At 45.7% G+C, this 23,992-nt stretch overlaps 1 protein-coding gene across 8 annotated transcripts in view; it reads left to right on the forward strand.

The window, feature by feature from the left end:
• Positions 1-23,992, forward strand: part of trim55a (tripartite motif containing 55a) — a 176,301-nt gene that overhangs the window by 74,769 nt on the left and 77,540 nt on the right. For 7 of the 8 annotated variants that reach the window (XR_015079012.1, XM_085993064.1, XM_085993063.1 and 4 more), the window contains exons 3-8: positions 5,297-5,474; positions 7,409-7,504; positions 8,971-9,204; positions 17,815-17,837; positions 17,951-18,075; positions 20,420-20,634. Coding sequence is in view for 7 of the 8 variants with exons in the window: in XM_085993064.1 (XP_085849190.1) it covers positions 5,297-5,474; positions 7,409-7,504; positions 8,971-9,204; positions 17,815-17,837; positions 17,951-18,075; positions 20,420-20,634 (871 nt within the window). In the remaining variant the exon portion in view is untranslated. The remainder of the gene's footprint in view (positions 1-5,296; positions 5,475-7,408; positions 7,505-8,970; positions 9,205-17,814; positions 17,838-17,950; positions 18,076-20,419; positions 20,635-23,992) is intronic. The other variant, XM_085993062.1, reaches the window with a different exon arrangement.

Raw genomic sequence — 23,992 nt, forward strand, 5'->3', positions numbered from 1 at the left:
AATTTTTTGAGGATGTAACTGGTAAAATAGATAAGGGAGAACCAGTGGATGTGGTGTATCTGGACTTTCAGAAGGCCTTCGATAAGGTCCCGCATAAGAGATTAGCGTGTAAAGTTAAGGCACATGGGATTGGGGGCAAGGTATTGACTTGGATAGAGAACTGGTTGGCAGACAGATAGCAGAGAGTTGGAGTAAACGGGTCTTTTCCTGAGTGGCAGGCAGCGACTTGTGGGGTACCGCAGGGATCAGTCCTTGGACCCCAGCTATTCACAATATATATATTAATGATCTAGACAAGGGAACTAGATGTAATATCTCCAAATTTGCAGACGACACAAAGCTGGGTGGGCGTGTGTGCTATGAGGAGGATGTCGAGAAACTCCAGGATGATTTGGACATGTTGGGTGATTGGGCAGAAACATGGCAGATGCAATATAACGTGGATAAATGTGAGGTTATCCACTTCGGTGGCAAAAACAGGAAGGCAGATTATTATCTAAATGGCAAAAGATTGGGAGAAGGGGAAGTGCAAGGAGACCTGGGTGTCCTTGTGCACCAGTCGCTGAAGGTAAGCATGCAGGTGCAGCAGGCGGTTAAGAAGGCAAGTGGTATGTTGGCCTTCGTAGCGAGAGGGTTTGAGTACAGGTACAAGGATGTCTTGCTGCAGTTGTACAGGGCCTTGGTGAGACCACATCTTGAGTATTGTGTGCAGTTTTGTTCGCCTTATCTGAGGAAGGATGTTCTTGCCATGGAAGGAGTTCAGCGAAGATTCACCAGGCTGATACCTGGGTTGGCAGGAATGACGTATGAGGAGAGATTGGGTCGGTTGGGCTTGTACTCGCTGGAGTTTAGAAGAATGAGAGGTGATCTCATTGAAACTTATAAAATTCTAACAGGACTGGACAGACTAGATGCAGGAAGGATGTTCCCAATGGTCGGGGAGTCCAGAACCAGGGGACACAGTCTAAGGATAAAGGGTAAGCCATTTCGGACAGAAATGAGGAGGAATTTCTTCACCGAGAGAGTGGTGAACCTGTGGAACTCGCTACCACAGAAGGCGGTGGAGGCCAGTTCATTAAATATATTCAAAAAGGAGTTGGATATATTTCTTAAGGCTAAAGAGATCAAGGGGTATGGGGAGAAATCAGGGACCGGGTACTGAATTTGGATGATCAGCCATGATCGCATTGAATGTCGGAGCAGGCTCGAGGGGCCGAATGGCCTACTCCTGCTCCTATCTTCTATGTTTCTATGAGCAGAAGGAGGGCCATGCTGAAGGTATACTCACTTTGGCTGATCTTACAAGGTCATTGAACCTTTTATGGCACTGCATCCACGTTCTGCTGCACACAGATCTGAAGGTTATATCCCTTGCCAGCTGGAGCCACACAGCCTTGGTTTCTTTGGGAGGCCTCTTCCTCCCAGATGAGGGGAAGAGCATCTCCCTGCTGGCTCTCGCCCGCTCAACCAGGATACCCTGCGCCTCATCCAAGAACCTCGGGGAGGCCCTTGCCTTGGAGCTGGCCATTCTTCTCTGTGATGAAAGTTTGGAGGTGGTGCGCCATCGACCAAAAACCAGTGGAATGAGCCAAGGCAGCAAGCAGCCCTTAACTGAAGCTGGATAAGTGACGTCAGCAGAGATGAATTTTAGTCCCAAAAGACTAATTGGCCCAGGAGAACCCACACCTCTAAACGTAACTTGCCAATTAGAGGAAAATCACAAATTTTTCCCACCTGACAGTGGAGGCGGGTTTAGAACCCACCCAAACCGAAACCCGCCTCCAACCTGCCTCCAATGGGAAAATCACGCCCATGGTTTCATCTTGTGACAGCTACAGCTGGCCTCAGTTTTCATTAGTACAAAATGTTGTCCTGTAACTGTATCATTTTCCACAGTTTTTTATATTTATCAGCTGTGCTCAATCGAAAGAAATATTCTTTTGCAGCGCAAATGTTAAGGAGGGGACTTTAACCCCCTCCACTGGGCAGTATGGAAGTTACAATCAAAGCAGTAGACTTACCATTGGTTTTCTGCACCACTGTCATCTTCCCACCTCTGGGTTAATAGGTGGATAAGGTGCCCACCAGGCCTAGGCAGGAGTCTTATTAATACATTTAAATTGAGGTCCTATTCCATAGATAGGGCCCCAAAGTCATTATTCTGGCCTACTGGGCTGAGTGTCGGCTGTGCATGGAACAGAGCACCCAGTAGAACCTGTAGACCAAGAAAAAAAGTGAAAAAATTATTTTGCGGGGTCAGGAGGAATAGGAGTGCTTCTCTGGGCCGTAGAAAAATAATCTGGGCCCCTTCCCTTTGCAATTATGAACGTTCCCCCCGCAAGGACTTACCTTGCTGCCAGCTGGCTGGCCGCTCGAAATTGCGTTGTCCCAAATCCAGCAAGCAGCGTCGGGACACCAGTTTGGGGTGGTCAGCTCGCTGGTTCTATTTAAATGAGGCCTGGCCTTAATGAGGCCTGGCCTTCTAAATAGCCCAGACCACTTGCTGCACCTCCTGAGTGATCGTCCCACACGTTCCGCTGGCTGTCTGTCCAAATGGTAAAATATCCCCTTAATTTAGAGAAATTCTGTTTCATAGTTACAGTACTATGACAGGGCGACCTACTTGAAGCATAATATTTGTATTGGTAGACAAATGAAGAATAAACAGACCTATACTTCCAATGAAAGCAATGGGGTGTTAAAACTATAAGGGTAATTATATAAATTTGTGTTTCAGGCACTGAGCTTCACCTGCTGGGAGACATATCAGAAATTTGTTCCCCAAAATTTTCCATCCATTCATTTTAATGGATAGAAAACCATAGGGAGTGCATGAACGAATTCATGATATGCACTCCTGATGGGTAACACTTCATGCTGAAAGTGAGACGTCTAAAAATGACACCTTATCGATTTAGTAGAAAATTACCCTTTTTATATGAGCCTGTTCCGCCATTCAATGAGATCATGGCTGATATGCAACCTAACTCCATAAGCCTTTGGTTAACAAAAATCTATCAATCTCCGATTTAAAATTAACAATTGACCTAACATCAATTGCCGTTTGCGGAAGAGAGTTCCAAACTTCTAACTTCCTTTGTGTGTAGAAGTGTTTCCTAATTTCACTCCTGAAAGGTCTGGCTCTAATTTTTAGACTATGCCCTCTAGTCCTAGACTTCTCAACCAGCGGAAATAGTTTCTCTCTATCTACCCTATCAGTTCCCCTTAATATCTTGAAAACTTCAATCAAATCACCCCTTAACTTTCTAAATTCCAGGGAATACAACCCTAGTTTGTGTAATCTCTCCTCGTAATTTAACCCTTGGAGTCTGGGTATAATTCTGGTAAACCTACCCTCCACTCCCTCCAAGGCCAATATATCCTTCCTAAGGTGTGGTGCCCAGAACCGCTCACAGTACTCCAGGTGTGGCCTCACCAGGGCTTTGTACAGCTGCAGCATAATTTCTACCCCTTGTATTCTAGTCCTCTAGATATAAAGGTCAGCATTCTATTAGACCTTTTGATTATTTACTGTACCTGTTCATTACATTTTAATGATCTTTGTACCTGGACCCCCAAGTCTCTTTGGACCTCCATTGTTTTTAGCTTTTCACCATTTAGAAAGTACCTTGTTCTATACTTTTTAGGTCCAAAGTGGATGAACTCACATTTGCCTGCATTGAAATCCATTTGCCACAGTTTGGAAAATTGCCCAGGTATGTCCTGTCCACAAAAAGCAGGGCAAATCCAATCCGGCCAATCACCGCCCCAATCTACTCTCAATCATCAGCAAAGTGATGGAAGGTGTCATCGGCAGTGCTTTCAACCGGCACTTACTCACCAATAACCTGCTCACCGATGTTCAGTTTGGATTTCGCCAGGACCACTCAGCTCCAGACCTCATTACAGCCTTGGTCCAAACATGGACCAAAGAGCTGAATTCCAGAGATGGGGTGAGAGTGACTACCCTTGACATCAAAGCAGCATTTGACAAAGTGTGGCATCAAGGAGTCCTAGTAAAATTGATGTCAATGGGAATCAGGGGGAAAATTCTTCACTGGCTGGAGTCATACCTACCACAAAGGAAGATGGTTGTGGTTGTTGGAGGCCAATCATCTCAGCCCCAGGACATCACTGCAGGAGTTCCTCAGGGCAGTGTCCTAGGCCCAACCATCTTCAGCTGCTTCATCAATGACCTTCCCTCCATCATAAGGTCAGAAGTGAGGATGTTCGATGATTGATTCAACTGTGTTGATTTCCATTCACAACTCCTCAGATAATGAAGCAGTCCATGTCCGTAAGCAGCAAGACCTGGACAAATTTCAGTCTTGGGCTGATGAGTGCCAAATAACATTCATGCCAGGCAATGACTATCTCCAACAAGAGAAAGTCTAACCACCACCTCATGACATTTAATGGCATTACCATCGCCGAATCCCCCAAAATCAACATCCTGGGGATCACCATTGGCTAGAAACGTAACTGGACCAGCCACATAAATACTGTGGCTACAACTGCAGGTCAGAAGCTGGGTATTCTGTGGCAAGTGTCTCACCTCCTGACTCCCCAAAGCCTTCCCACCATCTACAAGGCACAAGTCAGGAGTGTGATGGAATACTCTGCACTTGCCTGGATGAGTGCAGCTCCAACAACACTCAATAAGCTTGACACCATCTAGAACAAAGCAGCCCGCTTGATTGGCACCCCATCCACCACCATAAACATTCATTCCCTCTACCACTGGCAAACCGTGGCTGCAGTGTGTACCATCTACAAGATGCGCTGCAGCGACTCGCCAAGGCCTCTTCAACAGCACCTCCCAAACCCATGACCTCTACCACATAGAAGGACAAGGGCAGCAGGCGCATGGGAACACCATTACCCCTAAGTTCCCCTCCAAGTTACACACCATCCTGACTTGGAAACATATCACCATTCCTTTATCGTCGCTGGGCCAAAATCCTGGAACTCCCTCCCTAACAGCACTGTGGGAGTACCTTCACCATACAGACTGCAACGGTTTAAGTAGGTGGCTCATCACCACCTTCTCAAAGGCAATTAGGGATGGGCAATAAATGCTGGCCTTGCCAGTGACGCCCACATCCTATGAACGAATAAAAAAGAAAGGTGCCAAGAAGGTTCCAAACAATTTCCCATAGGAAATGGGATGAAATGGTAGGTTGTGTCATTTTGGGACACCCTTCTAGTGACTGGATAAGGACAGATCAATAATGTGACCAGTCTGCATTGTGCATTGTATTTATTATGACGTATCAAAGAGTTTGAATTCATTCAGTTTTGTTCGCAGACCTGAGAAGAAGAGTGAGCAACCCATGTGTGAAGAACATGATGATGAACGAATCAACATTTATTGTCTGACATGTGAAATGCCAACATGCTCCATGTGTAAAGTGTTTGGTGCTCATAAAGAATGTGAGGTGGCTCCACTCAATAATATTTATAAAAGGCAAAAGGTAGGTCTCATTTTCTCTTCTTCACAGATTTTTTTTAGTAAGGCTTCTCCTCCCTCCTTTTTGAACAGTTCAAATCTATTTCCATTCAAGCGATAGAAAAATAATCAGTTCCCAGCACTCTTTCAATGAAATTTATGTCACTAAGAAGAGCAGCCTGGGGTTACTCGTGCCTATTCCCAGTTTTCAATTTAATGCTTGTCCTTCATAAGACGATTATGCTGTCGTAGTTTTATTTGTATACCATGCTGTTTATTTTTAAGGGAAATAAGCAAAACAAATATGAATGTCTGAAATGCTTCGTTTGGAGCTACAGCTTTTAAATAAAATATTTAGGTATTACCCAGTCCCTCCTTTGACAAACCACACTAATGATTCAGGCCTGCACATGATCGCGGGATTGTCATTGTCCATTACCACAGTACTGCCTATCTGTTGATGAGTTACTGACCTATTATATGGTGACATTACCTAATGCTAGAGCCAGCAAGCAAATATACAAAACCGGTGGTTGGGTCACTGTTATGTATCAGCCCTGAAATTCTTTGCTAATGCCTCAGCCAAGTCATTGTTTGCTCACAGAGACTAACAACAATTCCACTAAAGCTTTATCATTTTGGTTTTGCACTGGTCATCCCAAAGTCACTGGGTAGAGATAAATCAACACAAGTTCGATCACAATAGGGAACACTTTTTACAATGGTCAGTATGTTACCTGCTTGACAGTTGCTAAACTGACCATCAGGGTAGGTATGTGGCAATTGCCTAGTTTCTGGTGGACATGAATAGCAAATTTGTGAGCCACGAATCTGACAGGAGGAACTCCAGATGTGTCCATCAGCTTCATGCACAGGTGATACTCAGGAACTGAAATGGATGAACTTAAATAATAAGTCCTAACTATAACTTAAATGTCTTTTGTTTAATAATAAATTGTTCTCAGTCAGGAACTCTTAAATTTAATATCACTACTGATGCATGGGCTGGAATTTTAAAAATGGAGGCAGGTTGGTAGTGGTTGTTGGGGGGGGGGCACTAGAAAGCGGTCGGGAAACCCAGGAGAACAAGTTTCCCGCAGGCCCTGCCGAACTTAACAGCAGGGCCTGATTAACATTTCAAAGCTCTGTTTCCCGCCCGCAGCCAGCCAGATGGAAAGGCTGGCTGGCTACGGGCGGGTAGGCCTGCGGCACTTGTGGGTGGGGAACGAAGATCTTGGGGGGGTGGGGAATTGGAGGCCTCGTTGGGGGGGGGGGATCGGAGGCCTGGGGGGGGGGCTGTCCGATCGCTGGGGGTTGGGTGAGGCAGGGGCGCTGGATCCAGCAGGTAAGTTTAAAGGCACGTACCTCCTGAATTGAGCAGTCCTCGCCTTACTTTAGCTAGCGGGTTCCCCGAGGCCTGGGAAACCCAACCAGTCAGAGTTAAATTTGTAATGGTGGTTCACCATGTGGCATGGCAGCCTCATTATAATATTTAAATGGGCAACCCACCTCCTGGGAGCGGGTTGGCTGCCCGGCTCCTGACCCGCCCCCGTTAAAACCGGAAGTGGGCAGGTGGGAGGCGGGTTGGGGTCGGGCTTCAGTTTTTTAAAACTTTAACCCCCCACCTGACCCTAACCCACCCATCTTTGGGGGTTAAAATTCTGGTGCCAGTCTATAATGATTTATTCATTAGCCTCAAATTCAGTTTTTGTACAAACAACAAAATGAGGCTGTGTGTTCTTTTTATCCTGCCAGATGACCTGTTACAGTGTCTGAAACTAACCTTATTTGCAATCTTGAGATATGATTCTGTCAAGCAAGCAATTTTAGTCAATTTTGGTTGCACCATGCAATTTTGCTTGTTACAATTTCATTTAAAACTGCAGTGAAATCTGAAATTAGTGAGCCTTCTAATTCTGTTTAGCAAATTTAGAATCTTCTGTTTTATTTTGTGTGCAGTCTGAGTTTAGTGATGGGATTGCAATGCTAGTAGCAAGCAATGACCGGATTCAGACAGTAATCACTCAGATGGAAGAGACATGCAGAAATATTGAGGTATTTCCGATTTTTAAAGCTGTATCACAAGATTTATTCCCTGAAGCTATCCTTTGCAAATAATAGCATCCAAGCTCTTAAGGCTTTCTTTGTATGAAATTTGTTTGTCCGCTTAACAAGGTCATTAACCTGTTTACAATGAAAAAAGCTAACACCTCTGTTAAAATTGCAGACAAAGGGATAATATTCACACAGCATCATTTGATGGCCCGATCTGTAAAGCTGTATCACAAATACAAACAACTGCAATGCAAATGTGCCAAAATTATTGCAAAGATACATTATTCAATTTTCACCAAATGTATTTATTTTTAGAAGCTAAACTCTTATTTTTGTCCAGTTCTCCTGGGCCACAGTTCAGCTGTTCCTCAGAGACCTGTTACCAGGCCTCCAACAATGCAGCTCTGAACTGACTGTTAGAACTTGCAAAAGTTATCTCAGTATGAATTTCCCATTAAATCTCTTCCCCTTTTTATGGGGGAATAGCAACCCCACCACTGATCAGTATCTCCCTACAACGTGAGATCAAGAGCTCAGTGTGTGGCCAATCAAACCTGCACCCACCCACAGGGTGTCAGCTGTGGCTCAGTGGGTAGCACACTCGCCTCTGAGTCAGAAGGTTGTGCGTTCAAAGTCCCACTCCATGAACTTGAGCACATAAAGCTAGGCTGACACTCCAGTACAGTGCTGAGGGAGTGCTGCACTGTCGGAGGTGCCGTCTTTTGGATGAGACGTGAAACCGAGTCCCCATCTGCTCTCTCAGATGGATGTAAAAGATCCCATGGCACTATTTCGAAGAAGAGCAGGGGAGTTATCCCCGGTGTCTTGGCCAATATTTATCCCTCAACCAACATAACAAAAACAGATTATCTGGTCATTATCACATTGCTGTTTCTGGGAGCTTGCTGAGTGCAAATTGGCTGCTGCATTTCCCACATTGCAATAGTGACTACACTTCAAAAAGTACTTCATTGACTGTAAAGCGCTTTGAGATGTCCAGTGGTCGTGAAAGTTGCTATATAAATGCAAGTCTTTCTTTTTTTTCTTTATGACATGTGTGCTGGTGCTCCAGCATGCTACATCCCTAGAGTTTCTGCATATGTCATAAAAAATAACTTTTTATCCCTGATTTGTTTTACATAGTGACAGATGTAATATATTGATACAATAGCAAAAAAATATTTATTTCCTGAAGCTATCCTTTGCAAATATTAGCATCCAAACTCTTAAGCTTTGTTTGTATGAAATTGGTTTGTCCGCTTAACAAAGTCGTTAACCTATTTACAATAAAAAAGCTAACACCTCTGTTAAAATTACAGACAAAGGGATAATATTCACACAGCATCATTTCAAGGCCCTAAAAGCTAGGAGTCTTTTGTACACTGCTTTTCTGTTTGTGGATGAAGCTACTTCAGTATTTGAAAAATTGAAACTTGTGAAAAGTGACTATTGCCTAAATGTTGCAGGATAACAGTAGCAGCCAAAAGGAACTGATGCGTGAAAAGTTTGATAGTCTGTATGCAATACTGGAGGAAAGGAAAAAGGACATGGTGCAAAACATCACAGTGGAACAGGAAGAAAAGACACAGCATGTTCGCTCGTTGATTAGGAAATACGGAGAACACCTCGAGGGGGTATCCAAGATCATTGAGACTGGATTGCAGTGTATGGAGGATCCTGAAATAGCAGTCTTTCTACAGGTACTGAGTTGGGCTTAATCAATAACTTAGGCAATAGTGCATAAGAAGGTGGGCATATCTCAGGAGTGATACCACACCATACATCGTTTTGGCAGAAAGTATTTGTTATTATTGATAATAGTTAAACATTCTGGTTTTAATTTTTGTCAGATTTGGGGTTGTTACAAAAAAAGTAACATTGCCATTTTAAAACGTTTGTCCACTTGTCCTGATGGTAATCTTGGACATTCACATTAGTGTAAAAACTGGTTCTGATCTAAAAAGGTAGGCAAGAGCAGCTCTGAGGAGATAGTGTTCATGTGTAGCCAGATAACCGTGATGTCGCCCATGGAACTTCAAATGTAGCTTAACATAAATGTTGACTTTAACATTTTTGCTTTCTGTGGAATTTTATCGGGTTTTAACAGTTAAACCTGAAAAGGGGAATCTTAGTAATAACTATTATTAAAAACCTTGTTGCTGTGTGAATGTTGTCTGTGTGATATAATATGGCAGAGATCCTGCAACCAATTGGATTGCAGAATCAGATACCTCTGTCTTGTCAACCAATCACATTCCAAAACTTCAACCAACACAGTTCCAGAAACCACTGTTCAGCACTATCTCTGCCATGTCATTTCATAAAAATGATTAATCAGATTGTACCAAAAACATAGGCCGAGATCTTGCCAGCCACTGGGGAGGTGGGTATGGAGGCGGGACTGTTGGGAAAATGGCAGAATTTGGGCACCCAACCCGCCTCCATGCCATCTTACTAGGAGGCAGGTAGGTGTCCCGTGCCGGGTCCCATCTCCTTGGAGGCAGGCAGGGGATTAGTGCCACTTATCTGCCTGTTAACAGGTAGTTAACAGGCAGGTAAGAGGATTATCCCCATTTTGCCCACACAAGTGCGGGCTTCCCGAAGGCTCCAGACCCTGCCAGGGTCACTAAGGTGAGTAGTGTGTCTGCAGGGGTCGGAGGGGTGCAAAAGTGCGCTGTGAAGGTAAGTGATGATGCAAGTGTGGAGAGGTGAGTATGTGAGGTAAGTGGAAAGTGTTAGAAAAAGTTTACTTACCTTTGTTTCTTCCTGCAGGCTTCAAGAGTTGGGGATGCGGAGAGTCTCGCACCTCCGTGGCAGAGATGACAGATGGCTGTTGCATTCTCCAATGCCACAACCATCTAATTTCTACAAAAGAAAGAGGTTTGATGAGGTCTTGAATTCAAGAACTCATCAAACTACGTAGAATGTCAGTGCTTGACAGCTTCACAGAGCTGTCAAATGATGACAATTCATCTGTCAAAATTTTTTGACAGATGAAACATCATATGCTGACGTTCTCTGTAACCGGCTTTCCCTTAATTGTCCTGCTAAGCCCGCTGGGCAGGCTTAACAAGGTCAATCAAGGGAAAATAGCGTGGATTGGCCAGAAGTTGATGGAGGCAGGACTGAAACCCGACAAGTGGGAGTCCCGCCTCCAAAAGTTCCCCATTGGCAAAATCCAGCCCAAAGTTTGCCCCATACACCTGTTATGACATTTCCCCACTTAAGCCACTATATCCTCTGAAAACAAAATTTAGATCATAATAAATACAGTACATTATATATTCAACAGGTCAAAACATACCTATAAATACTTCCATTCTTTCCACAAACAGCTTGATGCTGAACATCCTAAAGTCACAAAGCTCTCTACTTCAATGTGGAAGACTCCCATTCCCACGATTCACTGCACAAGTGTGGCCACAACACATGGACTAACCAATTTACTGCTTTCTTCATATAATCATTTCTGCTGCCTACCCTCTCCCTCTGTATATTGCATCAGCGGCATTTAGTCCAACCCTTCCCATTCTCTATGGTGCGTCAGTTGCTCCAGCACTCTGCCTCACGCCATCTGATGTCTTTCAACCACCTGGCCCACTCCCATCATCGCAGTCTTCCCACGTGGCAGCACTAAAGAAGTAGTAGAAAATGTATTACAGAGAGAAACAAGATAAAATAGACATGGGGAACCGGGTGAGACACTAACTTTCCATCTCTAGGGACTTGGTTCATGTACATCTTAGACAGATAGGATGAAAGTCTCCATTGTCTGTTGTATCCAATGTCACGTAAGTACTATGTGAATTGAGTTTGGGCAGCCTATAACCAGTTTCTAGTAGACAGGGGCCTACAGCACTATCCCTAACTTGGCACTAATTGGCACTCTCATGTGAAGAAGCCAAAGGAGGCCTATGTGGGAAGTGGGAAAAATGTCACATTGAGGCTGGGACTGAAGTTTGTTGTTGGACCAGAGTAGAGTGAGCTTCACTCTACATTTGGCTGTGCTATACCTATACTGGCAGTGCTTGATGCTGTCACTGAGTGCCTGAACGAGGAAGAGTCCTATTCCACAGCATTAACAATCTTCACCTTGACGAGCACAAGAATTTTAAAAAAACAGTAGAGTTTAAAAAAGGAAAGAGGAAAAAGAAGTGTAAAAAGGGAAGAAAAGATGTGAAGTTGAGAAACAAAAGAAAGAAATGCTAGCAGATGAAGGAGAGAAAAATAGCAGTAAAGGATGGCAGAGACAGAAAAACAGATTGAAGGAGGAAAGGAAATATTATTCCCAGACGGAGAAATATCACCTCTGTGAGTATCAGGGTTTGAGAACCCTGAGCCTGTCTCCAGTTCGCCATGACAGGTGAGAGGAAATAAAGAAAGAAAAAAAGATATGTGTAGTGTATGTGCCTTTAAGTCAGAACTACTTTTACAGCTCCTGTATACTGTAGTACTGGCAGTGACCACACCTGTATTTAAGCTTTGCGCATGCCTCTGTACCCCCAGTCTTGAGACTACCCTCCTCCAGTAAAGACCTGTTTATTGTTAATGTACAGCATCCGTGTGATTATTTAATAACAGCATATCCACTGAACCACGGATCCAACAATATGCATATAGTGTGAGAGATAGAGACAGTAATAGATTGACAGAGAAGAGCAGACAAGGGGAAACTGGGTAATAGCCAAGCACAGAGATACAGAAATGATATAAAAAAAGAGTGTGAGAGGCATAGAGTGAGAGAGAGAGGAAGGGAGTTAGAAAGAATGGAAGACATACAGAATATAGAGTGCAAGACAGAAAGATTATGGAGTGCAGGAGAAGCAGACACAATTATAAACAGTGAAAGGCACCTAATTTTGGGTGGGGGTGGGGGGGCACCCACACCCATCAGACGTAAGTATCCCTGCTGGAGCTCACCCCAGTAGTTAGAGACCGTATTTTAGTCTCCACTTACCGGGGCTTGTTTAAGTGGGGCTCAAACCCTTCTGCCTCAGGGGTGGGAATGCTACCACTAGGCCAAAGGCTCACTCCATACTCTATGGTAATACACAGCAAAGAAATAAATAACCTTAACACCAGTAGCGGTTTTCTTGTCTGCTGATTTTAATTATTTTATTTGTTCTTGGGATGTGGGTGACGCTGGCAAAGCTGCACTTATTGCCTATCCCTAGTTGCCTGAGAAAATGGTGCAGCCTTATGCTGATGGTGGCCCCATGATGGTGTTATGTAGGGAATTCCAGGATTTTGACCCAGCGGCAATGAAGGGACAGCAGTATATATCCAAGTTAGGATGGTGTGTGACTTGGAGGAGAACTTCAAGGTGTTGGTGTTGCCATGATCCTGCTGCTCTAATCCGTCTTGGTAGTGGAGGACGCAGGGTAGCGAGGTGCTGCTGAAAACTCTTCTAACAGATGGTGAATTTTTGGCCAAACATGTTTCATGTTTTGCTCCAAAAATATTATAATATAAATTCTCTTTTCTTCTGTTCTGCTCTCCTCCATCTTGTTTGCCATGTTTTCCTCTGTTAAGTTGTCATGGCTCAAAGTGGTGCATCAAATGTCCACTCATTATGCTCCAGCCATTGTGGTGTAGGGCATGGTTGATGGACCAGCTGGTCTTTTCCTGCCCGTCAGTTTCGTATGTGATGCGCCTCAATAACTTCAAGACTCGAAGTTAGCAGAATAAAACAAGGCTTTTATTAGCAAAGAAAAGATGCCGGTGTCTGCACCTAGCTTCACCTAGCGTGCTGCTGTTCTACTGCAAGACAAGCCTGGACTTGTCTTAAGTAGGGCCAGGTATAGGTGGAGCCGACACACAAAGGGGGCGGTGCCCTATACACAATACAAGGTACAAACACCGGAGCAGGCAATACAATATATACAGTTAACTACAGAGTCTGATGAATGGCATATTTCATCACATTCACCCCTTCTACAGATTTAGTCTATCCGGGGGTGTGATAGTCCTCTGTGACCGATGTAACGGTTGCGGTGCCGCGGGTGCCGGCTGGGTGTCCCGGGTGGTCTCCTGGGTCTCTGCCGGGGGCGCCACCGGGGTTGTTGAAGGAGTAGGTGGTGGGGGGGTAGGTGGTGGGGGTACCGTTGGCTGGTGTTCTTCCGGGGGTGATGAAAGAATAGTGGGTGGAGTGGGTGGGTAATAGTTGTTGTGGTTGTTGTTGTTGTTGTTGTTGTTGTAGTCGTTGTCGTTGTTGCTGTTGTTACCGGCTGGGGCGAGGTCTTTTATGGACACAGTGTCCTCCCGTCTGTCGGCATGCCGGACATACGCATATTGTGGGTTGGCGTGGAGCAGGTGCACTGGCTCCACGAGAGGGTCCGTCTTGTGACCCCTCACATGCTTTCGCAGAAGTACCAGACCTGGGGTGGAGAGCCATGACGGTATGGATACGCCTGAGGTGGATTTCCGGGGAAACACAAACATTAGCTCATGAAGCGTGGCATTAGTGGCGGTACACAATAGTGACCGTATTGAGTGGAGCACATCTGGGAGGACTTCCTGCCAGCGGGAGATAGGGAGGCCCTTGGTCCTTAGAGTTAGGGTGACTGCCCTCCATACTGTCCCGTTCTCTCGCTCCACCTGACCGTTACCCCGGGGGTTGTAGCTGGTGGTACGGCTCGTGGCAATCCCCTTGGACAGCATGTACTGGCGAAGCTCTTCACTCATGAAGGCCGCCCCCCTATCCGTGTGGATATAGCTTGGCATACCGAACAGGCAGAACAGGCTGTTGAGGCATTTAATGACCGTGGCGCTGGTCATGTCTGGGCAGGGGAAGGCGAATGGGAAACGAGAGTATTCGTCCACAATGTTCAGGAAGTAAACATTGCGGTCGACGGACGGGAGGGGGCCCTTGAAATCTAAGCTAAGCCGCTCAAAGGGCTGTGTAGCTTTGATTAGGTGGGCTCTATCAGGGCGGTAGAACTGAGGCTTGCACTCAGCGCAAGTGCGGCAGTTCCTGGTCAGGGACCGAATTTCCTCAATCGAGTAGGGTAAGTTGCGGGACTTTATGAAGTGGAACAGCCGTGTGACCCCTGGGTGGCAGAGGTCGTTGTGGAGGGTCTGTAGCCGATCCCCGGTGGCGTTGGCACACATCCCTCGTGAGAGGGCGTCGGGGGATTCATTAAGGGCCCCCGGCCGGTATATGATGTCGTACTCGAAGGTGGAGAGCTCGATCCGTCACCTAAGAATCTTATCATTTTTAACGTTCCCCCTCTGTTTATTATTGAACATAAATGCTACCGACCGCTGGTCGGTAAGTAGGGTGAAGCGTTTGCCGGCTAGGTAGTGCCACCAGTGGCACACTGCCTCCACGATGGCTTGGGCCTCCTTTTCCACGGAGGAGTGTCTGATCTCGGGCCCCTGGAGGGTCCTCCAGAAGAAAGCTACGGGCCGCCCTGCCTGGTTGAGGGTGGCCGCCAAGGCAAAGTCAGACGCATCACTTTCCACTTGAAAGGGAGTGTTCTCGTCCACTGCCTGTAGCGTGGCCCGCTCAATATCCTGCTTAATGCTTTTGAAGGCAGCATGGGCCTCAGCAGAGAGCGGGAAAGAGGGTGCTTTCAAGAGGGGACGGGCTTTATCGGAGTAGTTAGGGACCCATTGGGCATAATACGAGAATAACCCCAGGCACCTTTTCAGGGCTTTGGGAGTGTTGGGCAGGGGCAGCTCCCGTAGGGGGCGCAATCGGTCGGGGTCTGGTCCGATTTCCCCATTCTCCACCACGCTGCCTAGTATGCAGAGGCGCGTGGTGTTGAAAATGCACTTGTCCTCGTTGTAGGTGAGGTTGAGTTTTTGTGCGGTTTTCAGAAACCTCGCGAGGTTTGAGTCGTGGTCCTGTTGGTTGTGGCTGCAGATGGTGACGTTGTCGAGATAGGGGAAGGTTGCCTGCAAGTGGTGGTCATCGACCATGCGGTCCATCTCCCTCTGAAAGACCGAGACCCCATTCGTCACCCCAAAGGGGACTCTGAGGAACTGGTAGAGGCGTCCGTTTGCCTCGAAGGTGGTGTACGAACGGTCCTCTGGTCTGATAGGGAGCTGGTGGTACGCTGACTTGAGGTCGATGGTGGAGAACACCCGGTATTGGGCGATTTGGTTCACCATCTCGGATATACGGGGTAGCGGGTAGGCGTCTAGTTGGGTATAGATGTTGACTGTTTGACTATAGTCAATCACCATCCGCTTCTTCTCGCTACCCCTCACCACCACCACTTGGGCGCGCCACGGGCTGTTGCTGCGTTCAATAATGCGCTCCTTCAGGAGCCTGTCTACCTCGGTCGCGATAAACCGCCTGTCCTCCCAGCTGTACCTCCTGCTTTTGGTCGCTATTGGCCGGCAGTTAGGGGTAAGGTTCGCGAATAGCGAAGGCGGCTTTACCTTCAGGGTAGCCAGACCGCACACTGTGAGGGGCGGCTGGGTCCCACCGAAATTGAGCGTGATGCTTTGGTGGCGGCACTGAAAATCCAGGCCCAAGATCACGCTCACACATAAATCCTTCATAATTAACAGTTTAAAATTATTATATACAGTGTCTTTAACGGACAATCGTACCGCGCAGTAACCCGCAATAGTCGATATCTGGGTTTTGTCGGCCATAGAGATCCTGCCCTGAGTAGGGACTATAGTTAGAGAGAGTCGTTGTACCAGATCAGGGTGAATGAAGCTCTCTGTGCTCCCGCTGTCAATTAAACATTTAACCTTGCACCCGTTTACCTCAATGTCCACCATCGATTTGGATAGTGGGTGCGGTCTGGACTGGTCCACTGTGATCGACGCCACTGTAGGGCCCTGATCGGGACAAGATGGTGGGCCACACGAGGCCGGGTAAGATGACGTCCACGCTGTCTGCTCGCGAGATGGCAGACCCCACGAGGTCGGACAAGATGGTGTCCAAGATGGTCGCTCCCACGGCGCGCACGCGGCGGTGGCGGTTTTGCCTGCGGGGTTCCCTCTGCACACCTTCCCAAAGTGCCCCTTCTTACCGCACTTAAAGCAGGTGGTGCCTTTCGCCGGGCACAGGTTCCTGGTGTGCTTCGGCTGCCCGCAGAAGTAGCATTTGGGGCCCCGATGCGTCGTGGCGGTTGTAGGGCTTCTGGGGGGAGAGCAGGGCCCCGACGGTGTTGGGCTACCGGGCGGGGAAGCAGAGTCGGCGTGGGCCGCGCGGCCTGCCGAGTAGGAGTCAGAGTTCTTCTGAGCCACATCCAACGATCGCGCTGTGTCCACAGCCTGTGTCAGATCTAGGCCCGTTTTCTCTAGCAGTCTCTGCCGGATGTAATTAGAGCTAAGGCCTGCGATAAAGGCATCCCGAATCAGCTCGTCTGTGTATACCGTGGCTTTCACGTCTTTGCATTTGCAGTCTTTGCCAAGCACTTTTAGGGTGACTAGAAAGTCCTCTAGCGACTCTCCGGGTCGCTGTGTGCAGGTAGCAAGCAGGTGCCTGGCGTACACCTCGTTGGTAGGCTGCTGATAGTGGGCCTTTAGAATGTTGCAGGCATCCAGGTAGGTGGCGCCGTCTTGTATGAGTGGAAAAACCCGGTGGCTTACCCGATTCTGTAGGATCCCGAGTTTCACATCTCCGGTGGCTTTAGAGGCTGTGACAGCTTCGGAGTTGGCCATAAAGAATTCCAAGCACTGGAACCAGTGTCCAAACCGTGCCGATGCATCCGAAGCATGCGGATCCAAATCCAAGCGTTCCGGTTTCAAAAGTTGATCCATCGTTAAAATTTTGCTAATAAAATTGATGCGCCTCAATAACTTCAAGACTCGAAGTTAGCAGAATAAAACAAGGCTTTTATTAGCAAAGAAAAGATGTCGGTGTCTGCACCTAGCTTCACCTAGTGTGCTGCTGTTCTACTGCAAGACAAGCCTGGACTTGTCTTAAGTAGGGCCAGGTATGGGTGGAGCCGACACACAAAGGGGGCGGTGCCCTCTACACAATACAAGGTACAAACACCGGAGCAGGCAATACAATATATACAGTTAACTACAGAGTCTGATGAATGGCATATTTCATCACAGTATGTTTTACCAACAGAAAGTGTCAACTTTGAAATGATGGAGTAGGATACAGGGATACTACTAGAGGAACAATGGATTCATTTAAATTCCTCTCTCCATTATTTTAGCAGAGGGTTAATGCCACCACTAAAACAGCAGGGAAGGAATTTCAGACAAATTTTAACCAATCACCCTCTAGTATTCCACATCATCATTGCAAGATCATCTTTATAAATGATGAATCAAATGCTTATTTTGAAATGTATTTTGAATATTTAATTAAAATGTCTTTTCTTTTACAGAATACAAAACCTCTTATTAAAAAGTAAGTAGCCAGCTGCACAGGCCTGATTTTAATAATGTTCTTACAAGGATATGGATTGTTATCATACAACCTACTTACGATGCAGATATGCAATTACTGTATAACTTTTTTAGGATTTCAGAAGCATCGAAAATATCACACATGGAAAAGATAGAACGTGGCTTTGAGAATATGGATCACTTTTCAGCAGAATTTACAAGGGAAGAAAGGCTTCTCAGGGAGATTGACTTCCAAAAATGTAAGCATGTGTTCCACAACAATTTTAGATCCTTTACTTTTCATGGTAAACAATAGACCAAAGCTTAGACAGCCATTCCTAAGTGTAGTTTGTGCTCATTAAGATGCCGTTACTGGGAAATAATCAGGAAACTATTTAATAAATATTCTTTTTCATGTAGGAATGGAACTGCTCTGAAATAAAACTAGAAAATACTTCTTGATCAGGTCACAACATGTTGATCAGTATCTAATCCTTCAACTAAACACTGGGGTACATTTTCACCTTCACCGTATGGGTGGTAGTCTGGCAGAGTAGATTCCTGCACATTATAGAATCCCCACCCCACTCCTTTGATTTCATTCCATTGAAATCAGTGGAATGATATCAGGGTAGCTCTATAAAGAGTGGGTGATCTGCTCCACCAGATTACTGGCCAGGTGCTGAAGATAACAATTTACCCTGTTCTTTCAGGTGTTGATTGACTTGTTCATTTTATGCTTTTATTTCAGATTTCTAGCACTAGGTGAATGCACTGTCCCGTTCTCCTAGTGATGAGCTAAGCTCAAAGGGAGACTGGGTTGGCTATCTTGCTACAACACTACAGCACTTTTTCTCCAACCTGGGTTCCCTTCATGGACAGCTCTCTGCTGGGAGCAATTGAAGTGCTAAATTTACCATTATGTGCATTTTCTTCTTTTTATGACATGGCTCTTTACATAGAGGTTTTGTTTTTGTTTATGGAGAATTTTGTAGAGGATGTCAGTGTTAGGGAAGAAAACATTTGCACATGTTTTAGGCAGTGGCAACACTAAACACTTTCAAGTTAAGTGTGGTACAGATTAAAGTTCCATTCAAACTCGTCCAGCAAGGCATTTTAACTCCAATCTCATTTCCATTTCCCACACTGACCATCTTTGTAGACTTTTTAGGTGAGATTGTGAATTTAGTGCAAATTAGTGCTGGGCAGTTTTATATTGTGGAAAAACACTAATTAGAAATGGAGCTGAGACTGCTCGAGTCATTTCGCATTAGGCTCTTATAGTCACCAAGATCTTGCCAGGTAATGCTGAATTGAAGCCTAGGTCCCAGAGCTGATAGGACAGCTGATGAAGAAAATTATTTTTCTTACATTGCTTCTATAAAAGTTGATAATTGTCTCTATGGTAGTTGAATATTTCAGGTTCAGTTAATAATTTTTTATTGAAACAGTCAATTTTAATTTGCCTTAGAGTACGCAATACACCCCACAGAAATGGAAATCCATCAATCTCCAGAATAAAATTCTCATTCAAAATGCACATTAGTACTTAACTAAGCAACTTTCCCTTGCATAAGTTTTTGGTTAATTGATCCACACAGGAATATAAGTAAAGAATGTGGAGTGGAGTGAGTCAAGCTCAGAAATAGGGCAATACAAAGCACAGAAATAAAAACAAAAAGTGCAAAGCCCAGAAAATTGAAATAAAAACAGAAAATGCTTCAAAGGCACAGATGGACAGTCATCACCTTAAAAAGAATATTTTGTTTATAATTCGGGGGAACCTTCCACCAGCTAAAACAGTAATTTAGCATTCTCTTTGAGATGTATCATTAGACTGATTCAAAAGCTGCTAAATGTTTAGAGACAGTACAATGGGCCCAACATTCTGTGGGCTCTTACTCTCAGCAGCCATAGGTCCCACTGGGCCTGTCAGGAGGTGAATTGGGATGAATTACCAGGGCATTCTGGGAACTCCATCAGACATGCGCCAAAAAAACCTCTATTGACTTAACAGGGGAAGGCCTAAGAAGCACCCTCCCTTCCCCCCCTTGCCCATGGTTTGCATTTTTGGATGGAAGATGCGAGGGATGGAAATCCTGGTGGATCTGGGTTCTAACTCAGATTGCAACCCCCTGCCAGAATCGCACTGATTAAACTGCCCTTCCCAGCCACAGGAAATTTGGGCTCAATGTCTTGTAGTCATAGGGCAACATTCCTCTGTGTGATGTGGGCAATAAAATTATAAATCACTTACAAAGAAGATGTTTACGTTTTTGTTGGACATAGCATACAGTGGAAATCTTCCACCATAATCTCAGACTTGCTCATTGTTTACTCAGTTCTAAGCTGATTTTATATTTTATGCTGAGTGCCATGTTAGTGCCACCTGCTCCTGGTGTGTGGGTTTTGTGCAGCTGGCGGCAACACCAGTGTAAACTTGCTGGATTCGCTGAGGCCACCGCCAGTAAGATCCAGTAATTTTGCGTTGGCATTGCTGCCAGCTGATTGACATTCATGCATCAGAAGCTGACAGCACTAGCACAGCACTAAAGCAGTATAAAAACAGCTCTACCTGAGACCTTATACTCTTTAAACCTGCAGTTGAAGAGGAGACAGATGAACTGGAAGAAGGGGGAGAAGTGGAAGCAGAAGAAACTGAAGAGATTCACACTGAAGTGGAACAGTCCCAACAACAGGAAGATACTGCCAGAGCTTTGTCACCATCTATATCTCCAGCAGAGCCAATACCTACAAACACAGCTGCATTGGCATCAGAAGTGGAACATGATTCATTGCCAGCAGATGCCGTTCAGCAGGTAACACTGATATTCAAGTATTGACGTTAACAACTAGTGACAAAAATCAAAGCATTCCAGAAACTGTAGCCTCTTTTTATTGGAAAGGATATTTTCTTAGAGATTGATGGATGTTGTCTTTCACTGATAAAAATGTAATTTTTTAATAGTTTTCAGTGAAATGAGTCTTCCTTTATATCAAGATTGCTCAGAGGAAAAGGAATAGGCTATGGCCAAGGACAAAATGGAGTCCTTCACTCTAAACCCTGTTCATTCCTAATTCTTACAATATTTTGGTAGGCATTTCAGAGCTATGATAACCTCATAAAGATGGAAACCACTTGGTTGGTCTACTTTTCATTTTCCAAGTTGCCCCTTCCTATGGTGATTTAAAAGGCTCAGTGACATTGTGACTTCAAATAGAAGGGCCTTAATGCTGGGAGATGGGGCAGGCATAGGAAACCCAAGGTGGAAGCACGAAACAGATTCTGTAGGTAAGTGACAGACTGGCGCAGAAATGTTTAAAAAAGGTGGTAGAGAGAAAACGGGGAATTATAGACCAGTAAGCCTGACATCGGTAGTGGGGAAAATGTTAGAGTGCTTGGAAAACAGTGACAGGATCGGACAAAATCAACATGGATTTACAAAAGGTAAATCATGCTTGACTAATCGACTGAAAATGTTTGAGGATGTACCTGGTAGAATAGATAAGGGAGAACCAGTGGATCTAGTGTATTTGGACTTTCAGAAGGCTTTCGATAAGGTCCCGCATAAGAGATTAGTGTGCAAAGTTAAAGCACATGGGATTGGGGGTAAGGTACTGACTTGGATAGAGAACTGGTTGGCAGACAGGAAGCAAAGAGTTGGAATAAATGGGTCTTTTTCCGAGTGGCAGGCAGTGACTAGTGGGGTATCGCAGGGATCGGTGCTAGGACACCAGCTATTTACAATATATATTAATGATCTAGACGAGGGAACTAGATGTAATATCTCCAAGTTTGCAGATGACACAAAGCTGGGTGGGCGTGTGTGCTGTGAGGAGGATGCAGAGAAACTCCAGTATGATTTGGACAGGTTGGGTGATTGGGCATTTCATGGCAGATGCAGTATAATGTGGATAAATGCGAGGTTATCCACTTTGGTGGCAAAAACAGGAAGACAGATTATTATCTGAATGGCAATAAATTGGGAAAAGGGGAACTGCAACGAGACCTGGGTGTCCTTGTGCACCAGTCGCTGAAGGTAAGCATGCAGATGCAGCAGGCGGTTAAGAAGGCAAATGGTATGTTGGCCTTCATAGCGAGAGGATTCGAGTACAGGAGCAAGGATGTCTTGCTGCAGTTGTACAGGGCCTTGGTGAGACCACACTGTTGTGTCCGTCAGTAGTAAGACACAAGACTGCAGGAGAACGGTACAACAGGTGTTTACTCAACGTGGCTGACTCTGGAACTGAACTGTACAGATTACTACTCAGTGCTATATACAGGTGTGGTCACTGCCGGTACTACAGTATACATGAGCTGTAAAAAGTAGTTCCCCCCTTAAAGGTATATACATTACAATTCCTCCCCTTTTAGATTAATAGTACCATAACACTCATTTAACAATTAAATATCAAACTAATTACAATTAACACTTTTAACATACAACGTTAGCTGAAAATAGTCCATTTATATATTCAGTCTTTGGGGAGGCTTCCTGATCCTTTCTGGATAGCGCCTTTCCCGAGTGTCTCGCTCTTGGTGCGGATGCGATTCTGGCACCCTGTCGTCGGTTGGGTCATCAGCTTCCGATGCTACTGTTTCTGGGGTAGATGCGACCTGTACGTTGGGTTCCTCACCAGGTACGTATGGGTGAGGCATGGGGTTGACTTGTTCCTGTGACTCTAGGATCTGGTCAGCATGGCATCTCATGATGTTCTCCCCAACGTCCACTGTGTACATTAGTGGGCCCTGCCGTGTGCATATCGTTCCTGGCTGCCATTTTTCTGTTCGGTAGTCGCGGGTCAAGACTGGTTGCCCTACATTGAAGCTCCTTGTTGGCTTCTCATGGATGTGCTGGAATTGCTTACTCTCAACATCTCTTCATACGTTTGGTCTGAGCAAATCCAGGCGAGATCTTAACCTTCAGTTAAAGAACATCATGGCCGGGGCCTGGTTGGTGACTGCATGTGTTGCATTCCGGTAGGCGAACAGGAAATTGTCCACCTTATGCTGCAGCGGAATGTTGTCATTGTACATAGCCTTTATTGCCTTCTTAAAGGTTTGTACGAACCTCTCAGCCAATCCATTTGTGGCTGGATGATATGGGGCGGATGTGTAATGCCTTACCCCATTCTTCTTCATAAACCTCTGGAACTCTTCGGACACAAACTGTGGTCCGTTATCGGAGCAAATGTGTTCTGGCAAGCTGTTCCTGGCAAAAATGGTCCGTAGGACTGCAATAGTTTTCTCCGTGGTGGTGGAGGACATTTTGATGAATTCAGGCCATTTCGAGTGCGCATCCACAGCTATTAAAAGCATTGAGTCCATGAATGGACCAGCAAAATCAATATGCACCCGTTGCCATGGAGATGAGGACCACTCCCATGGGTGTAGAGGGGCATGTGGTGGTGCATTTTGGACTTTCTGGCATCCTGAGCAGCTCTTGGTCAGGTCCTCGATTTGTTTATCGATTCCTGGCCACCACACATAAGCCCTGGCAAGGCTTTTCATTTTTACCCCTCCCAGATGACCCTTATGAAGCTCATTGAGCACTCTATCCCTTAACTTGGGTGGAATTACCACTCGGGATCCACACATCAAGGTCCCCCGGCACACTGACAGCTGTTCTCTTCTTGTCAAGAATGCTGGCAACAGTGAGTCGCCATGTGCTGGCCATCCCTTCACCGTCAAATCATATACCCGAGACAGTGTCGGGTCATTTCGGGTCTCCTTTTCTATACGAGCATTAGTTACCGGTAGGTATTCAACTATAGTCGAATGAAATATTTCGACAGGACCCACTGCTGGTGCTTCCTCCGCAGTAGGCAGTGGCAGTTGTGATAGCCCATCAGCATTTCCATGCTGTTTCGTGCCCTTATATTCAATCTCATAGTGGTGCGCCCCTAGAAAGAGTGACCATCTTTGTAGTTGTTGCGCAGTCATCACCGGAACGCCCTTCTTCGGATTAAAAATGGAGACAAGAGGCTGGTGGTCAGTCAGCAAGGTGAATTTCTGCCCGTGCAGATAGTGATTGAACTTTTTCACTCCCCACACTAGGCTGAGGGCCTCCCTGTCAATCTGGGCATAGTTACGCTCGGCTGAGGTTAGTAATCGTGAGGCAAAGGCTATTGGCCTATCTGAGCCGTCCGAGAATTTGTGCGACAGCACCGCTCCAA

The sequence above is a fragment of the Somniosus microcephalus genome, chromosome 7 (genome assembly GCF_052327205.1).
Source record: "Somniosus microcephalus isolate GS21.2 chromosome 7, FLI_Smic_1.0, whole genome shotgun sequence".
NCBI lineage: Eukaryota > Metazoa > Chordata > Chondrichthyes > Squaliformes > Somniosidae > Somniosus > Somniosus microcephalus.